The 13,085-nt window shown below is 45.0% G+C and overlaps 1 protein-coding gene across 1 annotated transcript; it reads right to left on the reverse strand.

The window, feature by feature from the left end:
- Positions 1-1,333: 1,333 nt before the first annotated feature.
- Positions 1,334-2,642, reverse strand: gabarapa (GABA(A) receptor-associated protein a). The gene is made up of 4 exons (XM_029701648.1): positions 2,393-2,642; positions 1,911-1,989; positions 1,709-1,827; positions 1,334-1,495 (listed from the first exon to the last, which is right to left on the reverse strand). The coding sequence occupies exons 1-4, from the start codon at positions 2,480-2,482 to the stop codon at positions 1,415-1,417; spliced, it is 369 nt and encodes a 122-aa protein (XP_029557508.1). The 5' UTR covers positions 2,483-2,642; the 3' UTR covers positions 1,334-1,414.
- Positions 2,643-13,085: the final 10,443 nt, after the last annotated feature.

Genomic DNA, 13,085 nt, shown 5'->3' on the forward strand with positions numbered 1-13,085 from the left:
CTACTGGGGTGTGCCAATAGCTTTTTGGTCTCTCAATGGCCAATACATAGCATCAGCAATCCAGGGTTTATATACATCATTGCCTGCTACCCTTTGATAGGCTACAACTGTCGTCGCTCATCATTTTAAAAAACTACAGATATATCGTAGGCAATCAATAACTATTTGCACGTGAACATTTAATTTGCTTCATTGTTTACTGTTCACGGCTGCATGGTAAAAATGATTAAAACACTACAACTAGACCAAAGATTGAGCAAACAAACATATAGGGCCAGTTTCCTGGACAGATAAATAATAATAATTTATTCAACTTTTATAGCACTATTCATTACATAAAGAATCTCAATGGGCTTTAAAGCTAAACAAAAACGCATGCAATTTAGAAAAAAACATCACAACATCATAGGATGGACAATCATTAGAAAGTTAATGGCTTGAGTGGTCATCTGAGGGAGGTGGTCACGCAGGGAGAGAAAGAAACAGGTCTGGCTTTCAGGCTAACATATCCTTCATATCACCGAAATATCCTTCATTTGGTCTATGCAGCTACAGTAAGATGAATCACCAAAACTGTCCACTGAAATGTTTGGGTGCAATGTCAATGCATACTGTATACATAAATGCATATAGGTCTAAAATCTAATCTTTCAAGTAAACTAAAAAAGATGATTGCTAGCGACAGTAATCGGGTAGATTAAGGGCCTGTTTAGACTAAAACATATGTTCAATGGAGAATATCTATGGAAACTTAGTTTTTAGTCCTGGACAAGGATTGAATTGTGTCCAGGAAACTATCCCTAAGCCATTTGGAAGGTGAAACGAACAGACATAAAAATGTGCTGTGGATAACAACTATGACAGGAGAATACAGATGGAGATTTGGTAGTCTGAATGTTAAAGCTAGAATCCTTAGTTGTAACATCAGTTTTGGGAATAATATATATATATATATATATATATATATATATATATATATATATATATATATATATACACCCCTTGATTCTTGAAAAATATAACTTAGAAATGCCTCATGAGCTTAGTTCAACTGTTGAACCCAAAATAGAAGCTTGGTAAATAATGTAAAAAAAAAAAAAAACACTGTATAGCCTCAAAATATTGTTAAAACTATAATTTTGATATCATGCATGGTCAGTCCTTGCATCAATAGCTCGGTCTATGAATTTGAGAGTGGTTACATTTCTACAGGTCCATCCCGCTGCTTTTTACCAAAACAGAGGCGGGATGGTCGCTTTGTTATTGTTTCAATTAAGGATTTTAGCTTTAAAAGGGGCAAGAGGGTTTGAAAGTGCATTAAAATATTAATATCTGGTGGCAACTAAATTGCTTTTATTTATCTTTGTGATGATGCAGAGTCAATCAGACTGCAGATGTGCTGAAAGGTGGTTAGCTAGACTTTCGTTTGGATGTCTCCGTAGACACTCTCATCACTGTAGGCTATGTAAAGAAAGAAGTCCTCTTCGTGGTGTTCCTATTACAGAGAGATTCAACATTCGGTTAATCAGGAATGTGTTTGAGACAACAGAAAATAAAGGAACATTTCAGGATAAGTAGGATAGACCAGATGTAGGATGTCAGAAAGGCAGGAATTCCTGATTAATCAGGAGGAAATACCACAGCACCATGCATAATGTATAAGAGGGAATAAAAAATGAAGCCCTGCCTGGATAAATAGGCTCGGTACCTGGTAAAGTAGTCCCATGGTGGCTGAGGTGGGAGGAATGACATTGTTGACAAAGAAGAAAAGGGCGTCCTCTGCCCGCAGGTGAATCCTCTTCCTTATCAGGAAGTAGAACTGTCCCACTTAAGAAATAAGAAAATACGTTAATTCAGATCAAAATGTGGAAATAGACCCAACACAATTCGATACATGTCCTGTATCTCACCTGTAAGATCAGAGGGTACAAGATATTTCTTCTTGTCCAAATCACCAATTCTGGCTTTGGGGGCTTTCTCCACTATCACCTGCAAATTAAATAAATGCCCCAGGCAGTCAGATAACAAAAAAATAATTTATGAAATGCTTACCGATTCTCAAAGCAACACGTTAAAATATATATATTGATAGTGTCAAAAATATGTCAATTTAGCAAATTAGCTAACAACTAACGTTAGTTAGCTACCTAGGAATGTAGCGTTAGCTAGCTGGCTAGAATGACAGTGTAAAACGTTCAATCAAAACAATCTGTGACCAATTAATTTGAAAACTTTTCCAAAGGTACAACCATATGTTAAGGTTGTAGCTAGTACTAACAATGTCAATGTTCTGAAGTTCCTCTCTTTGTTATTGTGTTGTGTGTGGGTTACAGCGACAAGCTAAGCGGTTAGCATTTCGCAAGCATTGGCTAGCTAGTTAGCAGCAACTCACTGGCACTCTATCTGGGTACTTCTTCCTGATCTTTTCCCCCTCCGATCTTCTCTTCTCAAATGGGTGCTCCTCTTTATACAGGAATTTCATTGTCACGGTTTAAGATTCCTCCAAACTCTAAATTTGGATGACAGTTCAAGCTAGCCTATGCCTGCCCTTTGTATGGTAGCAAAATTATGCAATTCTATAGAATCTGATAGCCTTGTTGCTAATGCTAATTTCGTGACGTTGAACGTTATGACGCAAAGGGATAGAACAATGACGTATCTAGGTTAAACAAGTGATTCAAAAAAACTGGGAACTCGGAAAAATAATGTATTACATTTATTTAGCGCTTTTCATAAAATCTAAAAGCACTTAAAACGCAAAACAAACAATACATCATGAAGGGTCAACGTAGCCTACTGGTTAGAGCGTTGGACTAGTAACCGAAAGGTTGGAAGATCGAATCCCTGAGCTGACAATGTACAAATCTGTCGTTCTGCCCCTGAACAAGGCCCACTGTTCCTAGTTACCCACTGTTCCTAACCCAGTGTTCCTAGTTAAATAAAGGTAAAATAAAATCTAAAAAAGATGCCAAGTTCATATGCTAGTCGGAACTCGGAAATGTCCGACATGCTGATTCGTTGAACGCGGCACGTGTATATCTACAACCAGTTACAAGTCGGAAATGTCCTAGTTTATTTGAAAACTGTATTTTCCGATGATGGTAGATTATGGTGATGGGGTCTGCAGGTGATCTTGTAGAGGGCAAATCTGGGAACCAGCCCGAGTCTCATAGCAACTGGACTTCCACTATATCAGCAGCTCTGGGCGACAGAAAACTCATCACACAAAATTCAGAATAGTAGCGTCGTCCTCTCTATGAGCCCTCTGCCTCAGCACTGTTGTATTCATCTCACGCTTCAAGCGATTCCTCAAAATATGTTCTCAAAATATCAGGAACTGTCAGCCAGGAAAAACAAATAAGATGGTACTGTGTCCAGATCCATTTTTTTTTTTTTTAAACAAAAGCTAGCTAGCCAAGCCAAAAAGTGAGTCAATCTGCAAACCCGTGGTTTAAAACGACCGATACATGCAATTAAAACTCAACGTTATCCAGGGGTGACAGTAGATTGAATTACTTACCCGTACGGGACACCCAAGTGCGCCCACGCACATTTTTTTTTAATACTACAAAAATTACAGGGTAGCCTACTCTGCTGACACTGACAAACAGATCAATACAAACTGTTGTCTGATCCATATAATTGACCTACGAAAAGGGGAGACACAAATACAATATGACGTCCATTAACCTGGAGGAGGAAATGATTGTCCAAAAACAAACAAAAAATTGGTACTGACCCAATGATAAAGACAGTGAACATGCACACTCACCAAATCGTATAGCCTACATTCGGAAGGGCTCGCAATTTGGGCAGTGCGCGCTGCAAATACCAAATATATGATTGTTAAATTGTGACTGTCAGTGAAAAGCAGAGACCCAGCCAGGCATATCGCAATATTTAAAAATACAATCGCGGAAAAACTGTTTGGGAAGCAAATGGATATGGCTGTAAATAGAGCACAATGAAACGACTCCAATCTGTCATTTACCCATCAAAATTCTCAATTTAGGCTACTGTCCGCTCAACTATTTTATTGGCACCGGCGGAGAACATCGGCCGTAATATCCTCGGTGAGTTATAAGCCAATAATGCTTCTGTGGCCAAATAATGCTTTCTGGTATAGTAGCCTATTTTGAATTATTTTGTAACATTTCTGTATATACAGGAGTAAGGTTATTTTTATGAAACCTTTATTTAACCAGGTAGGCCAGCTAAGAACAAGTTCTCATTTACAACTGCGACCTGGCCAAGATAAAGCAAAGCAGTGCAACAAAAACAACACAGTTGCATAAACGAACGTACAGTCAATAACACAATAGAAAACATCTATGTACAGTGTGTGCAAATGTAGAAGAGGGAGGTAAGGCAATAAATAGGCCATAGAGGTGAAATAATTACAATTTAGCATTAACACTGAAGTGATAGATGTGTAGTCCTCTTGTCATTCCAATCTCCTTTGCATTAGCGTAGCCTCTTCTGTAGCTTGTCAACTATGTGTCTGTCTATCCCTGTTCTCTCCCCTCTGCACAGGCCATACAAACGCTTCACACCGCGTGGCCGCTGCCACTCTAACCTGGTGGTCCCAGCGCGCACGACCCACGTGGAGTTCCAGGTCTCCGGCAGCCTCTGGAACTGCCGGTCTGCGGCCAACAAGGCTGAGTTCATCTCAGCCTATGCTACCCTCCAGTCCCTAGACTTCCTGGCGCTGACGGAAACATGGATTACCACAGATAACACTGCTACTCCTACTGCTCTCTCCTCGTCTGCCTACGTGTTCTCGCATACCCCTAGAGCATCGAGCCAGCGGGGTGGTGGCACTGGAATCCTCATCTCTCCCAAGTGGACATTCTCTTTCTCCCCTGACCCATCTGTCTATTTCCTCATTTGAATTCCATGCTGTCACATTTACCAGCCCTTTCAAGCTTAACATCCTTATCATTTATCGCCCTCCAGATTCCCTTGGAGAGTTCATCAATGAGCTTGATGCCTTGATAAGTTCCTTCCCTAATGATGGCTCACCTCTCACAGTTCTGGGTGACTTTAACCTCCCCACGTCTACCTCTGACTCATTCCTCTCTGCCTCCTTCTTTCCACTCCTCTCCTCTTTTGACCTCACCCTCTCACCTTCCCCCCTACTCACAAGGCAGGCAATACGCTTGACCTCATCTTTACTAGATGCTGTTCTTCCACTAATCTCATTGCAACTCCCCTCCAAGTCTCCAATCACGACCTTGTATCCTTTTCCCTCTCGCTCTCATCCAACACTTCTCACTCTGCCCCTACTCGGATGGTATTGCGCCGCCCCAACCTTCGCTCTCTCTCTCCCGCTACTCTCTCCTCTTCCATCCTATCATCTCTTCCCTCTGCTCAAACCTTCTCCAACCTATCTCCTGATTCTGCCTCAACCCTCCTCTCCTCCCTTTCTGCATCCTTTGATTTTCTCTGTCCCCTATCCTCCAGGCCGGCTCAGTCCTCCACTCCTGCGCCGTGGCTCGACGACTCACTGCGAGCTCACAGAACAGGGCTCCGGGCAGCCGAGCGGAAATGGAGGAAAACTCGCCTCCCTGCGGACCTGGCATCCTTTCACGCCCTCCTCTCTACATTTTCCTCTTCTGTCTCTGCTGCTAAAGCCACTTTCTACCACTCTAAATTCCAAGCATCTGCCTCTAACCCTAGGAAGCTCTTTGCTACCTTCTCCTCCCTCCTGAATCCTCCTCCCCCTCCCCCCCCCCTCCTCTCTCTCTGCGGATGACTTCGTCAACCATTTTGAAAAGAAGGCTGATGACATCCGATCCTCGTTTGCTAAGCCAAACGACACCGCTGGTCCTGCTCACACTGCCCTACCCTGTGCTTTGACCTCTTTCTCCCCTCTCTCTCCAGATGAAATCTTGCGTCGTGACGGCCGGCCGCCCAACAACCTGCCCACTCGACCCTATCCCCTCCTCTCTTCTCCAGACCATTTCCGGAGACCTTCTCCCCTACCTCACCTCGCTCATCAACTCATCCTTGACCGCTGGCTACGTCCCTTCCGTCTTCAAGAGAGCGAGAGTTGCACCCCTTCTGAAAAAACCTACACTCGATCCCTCCGATATCAACAACTACAGACCAGTATCCCTTCTTTCTTTTCTCTCCAAAACTCTTGAACGTGCCGTCCTTGGCCAGCTCTCCTGCTATCTCTCTCAGAATGACCTTCTTGATCCTAATCAGTCAGGTTTCAAGACTGGGCATTCAACTGAGACTGCTCTTCTGTGTGTCACGGAGGCTCTCCGCACTGCTAAAGCTAACTCTCTCTCCTCTGCTCTCATCCTTCTAGACCTATCTGCTGCCTTTGATACTGTGAACCATCAGATCCTCCTCTCCACCCTCTCCGAGCTGGGCATCTCCTGCGCGGCCCACGCTTGGATTGCGTCCTACCTGACAGGTCGCTCCTACCAGGTGGCGTGGCGAGAATCTGTCTCCGCACCACGTGCTCTCACCACTGGTGTCCCCCAGGGCTCTGTTCTAGGCCCTCTCCTATTCTCACTATACACCAAGTCACTTGGCTCGGTCATATCCTCACATGGTCTCTCCCATCATTGCTACGCAGACGACACACAATTAATCTTCTCCTTTCCCCCTTCTGATAACCAGGTGGCGAATCGCATCTCTGCATGTCTGGCAGACATATCAGTGTGGATGACGGCTCACCACCTCAAGCTGAACCTCGGCAAGACGGAGCTGCTCTTCCTCCCGGGGAAGGACTGCCCGTTCCATGATCTCACCATCACGGTTGACAACTCCCTTGTGTCCTCCTCCCAGAGTGCTAAGAACCTTGGCGTGACCCTGGACAACACCCTGTCGTTCTCCACGAACATCAAGGCGGTGACCCGATCCTGTAGGTTCATGCTCTACAACATTCGCAGAGTACGACCCTGCCTCACACAGGAAGCGTCGCAGGTCCTAGTCCAGGCACTTGTCATCTCCCGTCTGGATTACTGCAACTCGCTGTTGGCTGGGCTCCCTGCCTGTGCCATTAAACCCCTACAACTCATCCAGAACGCCGCAGCCCGTCTGGTGTTCAACCTTCCCAAGTTCTCTCACGTCACCCCGCTCCTCCGCTCTCTCCACTGGCTTCCAGTTGAAGCTCGCATCCGCTATAAGTCCATGGTGCTTGCCTACGGAGCTGTGAGGGGAACGGCACCTCCGTACCTTCAGGTTCTGATCAGGCCCTACACCCAAACAAGGGCACTGCGTTCATCCACCTCTGGCCTGCTCGCCTCCCTACCTCTGAGGAAGCACAGTTCTCGCTCAGCCCAGTCAAAACTGTTCGCTGCTCTGGCACCCCAATGGTGGAACAAGCTCCCTCACGACGCCAGGACAGCGGAGTCAATCACCACTTTCCGGAGACACCTGAAACCCCACCTCTTTAAAGGAATACCTGGGATAGGATAAAGTAATCCTTCTAACCCCCCCCCCCCCCCCAAAAGATTTAGATGCACTATTGTAAAGTGGTTGTTCCACTGGATATCATAAGGTGAATGCACCAATTTGTAAGTCGCTCTGGATAAGAGCGTCTGCTAAATGACTTAAATGTAAATGTAATGTGCAGATGATGATGTGCAAGTAGAGATACTGGGGTGAAAAAGAGCAAGAAGATAAATAACAATATGGAGATGAGGTAGTTGGGTGTGCTATTTACAGATCCAGGTACAGTGATCGGTAAGCTGCTCAAAGTCAGAGAGGGAGAAGTCTCCAGCTTCAGTGATTTTTGCAATTCGTTCAGTCGTTGACAGCAGAGAACTGGAAGGAAAGGCAGCCAAAGGAAGTGTTGGCTTTGGAGATGACCAGTGAAATATATCTGCTGGAGCGTGTGCTACGGGTGTGTGTTGCTGTGGTGACCAGTGAGCTGAGATGAGGCAGGGCTTTACCTAGCAAAGACTTATAGATGACCTGGAGCCAGTGGGTTTGGCAACAAATATGTAGTGAGGGCCAGCCAATGAGTGCATACAGGTCGCAGTGGTGGGTAGTATATGGGGCTTTGGTGACAAAACGGATGGCACTGTGATTACTCAGCAAATTGGATGCAGTCTGAGTGTTGGAGGCTATTTTGTAAATGACATCGCCGAAGTCAAGGATCGGTAGGATAGTCAGTTCCACGAGGGTATGTTTGGCAGCATGAGTGAAGGAGGCTTTGTTGCAAAATAGGAAGCCAATTCTAGATTTAATTTTGGATTGGAGATGCTTAATGTGAGTCTAGAAGGAGAGATTACAGTCCAACCAGACACCTAGGTATTTGTAGTTGTCCACATATTCACATAAGTCAGAACCGTCCAGAGTAGTGATGCTAGTCGGGCGGGTAGCAAATCGGTTGAAGAGCATGCATTTAGTTTTACTAGCATTTAAAAGCAGTTGGAGGCCACTGAAGGAATGTTGTATGGCATTGAAGCTCGTTTGGAGTTTTGTTAACACAGTGTCCAAAGAAGGGCCAGATGTATACAGAATGGTGTCGTCTGCGTAGAGGTGGATCAGAGAATCACCAGCCGCAAGAGCGACATCATTGATGTATACAGAGAAAAGAGTCGGCCTTAGAATTGAACCCTGTGGCACCCCCATAGAGACTGCCAGAGGACCGGACAGCAGGCCCTCCGATTTGACACACTGAATTCTGAGAAGTAGTTGGTTTCTCAAATGACTGCCTCGCCTGGTTTACCAAGGCTATTGAGTCTGCCGATAAGAATGCAGTGATTGACAGAGTCGAAAGTATCGGCCAGGTTGACGTCGACGGCTGCACAGTACTGTCTTTTATCAATGGTGGTTACGATATCGTTTAGGACCTTGAGTGTGGCTGAGGTGAACCCGTGACCAGCTCGGAAACCATAGTGCAGAGGAGGAGGTACGTTGGGATTTGAAATGGTCGGTGATCTGTTTGTTAACTTGGCTTTAGAAGATTTTAGAAAGGCAGGGCAGGATGGCTGTAGATCCATAACAGTTTGAGAGTGTCTCCTCCTTTGAAGAGGGGGATGACTGCGGCAGCTTTCCAATCTTTGGGGATCTCAGACAATACGAAAGAGGAGGTTGAACAGGCTAGTAATAGGGGTAGCAACAATTTCGGGTGACAATTTTAGAAAGAGAGGGTCCAGATTGTCTAGCCCAGCTGATTTGTAGGGATCCAGATTTTGCAGCTCTTTCAGAACATCAGCTGTCTGGATTTGGGTGAAGGAGAAGCACGGGGGGTGGGGGTTCTGTCTTGGGCAAGTTGCTGCAGGGGGTGCAGAGCTGTTGGCCGGGGTAGGGGTAGCCAGGTGGAAAGCATGGCCAGCCGTAGAAAAATACTTATTGAAATTCTCAATTATCATAGATTCTTTTGGTGGTGACAGTGCAGTGGGCAGCTGGGAGGAGATGCTCTTGTTCTCCATGGACTTTACAGTGTCCCAAAACTTTTTGTAATTAGTGCTACAGGATGCAAATTTCTTTTTGAAAAAGCTAGCCTTAGCTTTCCTAACTAACTGTGTATATTGGTTCCTGACTTCCCTGAAAAGTTGCTTGTCGCGGGGGCTATTTGATGCTAATGCAGAACGCCACAGGATGTTTTTGTGCTGGTCTAATCAGGCTAGGACTGTCATTTTGGCGATTTCATTCAATTTACTTTAGGGAAAGCGTAGCTTCCGCTAGCCTTATGGACAAGCCGCCAATGCCTTTCAACGTGGCATAAAGACAACCAGTCTAGATGTTTCCATCCAATTGTCAAACAATCACTTAAAAAGGAGCTCCTGGAGGCTAGCAGCATCCAAATCCTGACAGTGCACCTGCGATTTGATGAATGGAAATAGACAGTTACAAAACACATACATGTATTATAATGAAATTCTGCGATTGTCATTAGGCCTACACATGTAGCCTGAGTTGATGCATCCACTGTTGTCTACCCGCGCCTCGGTCTCCGCCTTGACAAAATGTAAGTGTTCTCCTCAAACCACAACAAAATTGGGAGCATATACAGCCCAGTTTCCGGTCAATTCTCAACTTTTTCATGAGGCTTACATGCAGTAATGTTAAATAATGGTGTAGTCTATAGTTTTTGGGGGTATGATGTGAAAATCACGTTTTACTGGTACAGCTTACCCCCACTTTATTTTACCAGGTCGCCATACCGGACCGCCTTACTTTCATCCGTTGTTATCAAAAACAAAAGAGCTGATTAAAATAACAATTAAAACCCCCTAAAAATAATTATGTACAAATGTACAGGAGATCGGTGCCTAGGCTGCTCTGACTTTGTCTTGGTGAACTCTGGGGGGGGGGGGGGGGGGGGGGGGGGGGGGGGACTTTGAATTCCACGTTGGTAATCCAGCATCTTTCTTGAGCACCAAATTTCTGACATGAGATCACCGACGTCATGATTTGACTTTTTTTGTTGTTGATGTTCCTACAGTAGTTGTTTTAAACTCAGCAAGAGTACCACAGAGTCATAATACCCATCAAACCTAGCAGTCAAACAACGTAATGGTTCCAATTGTTTTTTTCCCCCATACGGGATTTTAGAAACACTTAATTTAAAAGGGCTGTTTCCAATGTAGTCTTACCCTGGCATGACATAAGTGGCAATCTCTCTAGGACAAGGTGACTTATCAATATATTTGACTGTATTTACTCCCCAAAATGAAATGCTAATTAGCTGCTGATGTGGCTATCAAAGAACTACAAATCCATTTTTATTTGTCACATACATATTTAGCAAATGTTATTGCGGGTGTTGCGAAATGCTTGTGTTTCTAGCTCCAACAGTGCAGTAATATCTAACAATTCACGATCTAAAAGTAAAAGAATGGAATTAAGGAATATATAAATATTAGGATGCGCAATATTGGAGTGGCATAGACTAAAATACGGTAGGATAGAATACAGTATATACATGAGATAAGTAAAGCAAAAATATGTAAACATTAGTGACTAGTGTTCCATTTTTAAAGAGGCCAGTGATTTCAAGTCTATGTATATGGGGCAGCAGCCTCTAAGGTGCAGGGTTACGTAACCGGGTGGAAGCAGCCAAGTGATAGCTATTTCACAGTCTGATGGCCTTGAGATAGAAGCGGTTTGTCAGTCTCTCGGTCGCAGCTTTGTTGCACCTGTACTGACCTTGCCTTCTGAATGATAGCGGGGTGAACAGGTCATGGCTCGGGTGGTTGTTGTCCTTGATGATCTTTTTGGCCTTCTTGTGACATCGAGTGCTGTAGGTATCCTGGAGGGCAGGTAGTTTGCCCCCGGTGATGCGTTGTGCAGACCGTACCACCCTCTGGAGAGACCTGCGGGTGTGGGCGGTGCAGTTGCCATACCAGGCGGTGATACAGCCCGACAGGATGCTCTCAATTGTGCATCTATAAAAGTTGAGTGTTTTAGGTGACAAGCCAAATTTCTTCAGCCTCCTGAGGTTGAAGAGGCGCTGTTCCGCCTTCATCACCACACCGTCTGTGTGCGTGAACCATTTCAGAGTCAGTGTGTACGCCGAGGAACTTGAATCTTTCAAATCAAATCACATTTTATTGGTCACATACACATGGTTAGCAGATGTTAATGCGAGTGTAGCGAAATGCTTGTGCTTCTAGTTCCGACCATGCAGTAATATCTAACAAGTAATCTAACAATTTCACAACTACCTTTTACACACAAGTGTAAAGGAATGAATAAGAATATGTACATATAAATATATGGATAAGCGATGGCCGAACGGCATAGGCAAGATGCAGTAGATGATATAGAGTACAGTATATACATATGAGTAATGTAGGGTATGTAAACATTATATAAACTGGTATTGTTTAAAGTGACTAGTGATACATTTATTACATCCAATTTTTAATTATTAAAGTGGCTAGAGATTTGAGTCAGTATGTTGACAGCAGCTACTCAATGTTAGTGATGGCTATTTAACAGTCTGATGGCCTTGAGATAGCTGTTTTTCAGTCTCTCGGTCCCAGCTTTGATGCACCTGTACTGACCTCGCCTTCTGGATGATAGCGGGGTGAACAGGCAGTGGCTCGGGTGGTTGTTGTCCTTGATGATCTTTTTGGCCTTCCTGTGACATCGGGTGCTGTAGGTGTCCTGGAGGGCAGGTAGTTTGGCCCCGGTGATGCGTTGTGCAGACCTCACTACCCTCTGGAGAGCCTTAGGGTTGTGGGCGGAGCAGTTTCTGTATCAGGCGGTGATACAGCCCGACAGGATGCTCTCGATTTAGAGATGCAAAGTTTGTGAGTGTTTTTGGTGACAAGCCAAATTTCCACCCAAGGCGCTGTTGCGCCTTCTTCACCACACTGTCTGTGTGGGTGGACCATTTCAGTTTGTCAGTGACGTGTATGCTGAGGAACTTAAAACTATCCACCTTCTCCACTACTATCCCGTCGATGTGGATAGGGGGGGTGCTCCCTCTGCTGTTTCCTGAAGTCCACGATCATCTCCTTTGTTTTGTAGACGTTGAATATGAGGTTATTTTCCTGACACCACACTCCGAGGGCCCTCACCTCCTCCCTGTAGGCCGTCTCGTCGTTGTTGGTCATCAAGCCTACCACTGTAGTGTCGTCTGCAAACTTGATGATTGAGTTGGAGGCGTGCATGGCCACGCAGTCATGGGTGAACAGGGAGTACTGGAGGGGGCTTGAGCACCCACCCTTGTGTGGCCCGTGTTGAGGATTAGAGAAGTGGAGGTGTTGTTTCCTACCTTCACTTTCTGGGGGCGGCCCTTCAGGAAGTCCAGGCCCCAGTTGCACAGGGCGGTGTTCAGACCCAGGGCCCCAAAATGTAATTTTGATCTTGGAGGATACTATGGTGTTGAAGGCTGAGCTATAGTCAATTAACAGCATTCTTACATAGGTATTCCTCGTGTCCAGATGGGATAGGGCAGTGCAATGGCATCGTCTGTGGATCTATTGGGGCGGTAAGCAAGTTGAAGCGGGTCTAGGGTGTCAGGTAAGGTAGAGGTGATATGATCCTGAAGTAGCCTCTCAAAGCATTCATGATGACAGAAGTGAGTACTACGGGGCAATAGTCATTTAGTTCAGTTACCTTAGCTTTCTTGGGAACGGGAACAATGGTGGACATCCTGAAGCAAG

This window comes from Salmo trutta, chromosome 19, assembly GCF_901001165.1.
Source record: "Salmo trutta chromosome 19, fSalTru1.1, whole genome shotgun sequence".
NCBI classification, from domain to species: domain Eukaryota; kingdom Metazoa; phylum Chordata; class Actinopteri; order Salmoniformes; family Salmonidae; genus Salmo; species Salmo trutta.

Excerpts from the sequence above, each read along its gene's own strand:
- gabarapa (XM_029701648.1), bottom strand. The coding sequence starts at position 2,482 with ATGAAATTCCTGTATAAAGAGGAGCACCCATTTGAGAAGAGAAGATCG. Across the intron at positions 1,828-1,910 it reads TGTACCCTCTGATCTTACAG|TGGGACAGTTCTACTTCCTG; the intron begins GTGAGATACAGG and ends TTATTTCTTAAG. Across the intron at positions 1,496-1,708 it reads CCATGGGACTACTTTACCAG|GAACACCACGAAGAGGACTT; the intron begins GTACCGAGCCTA and ends TCTCTGTAATAG.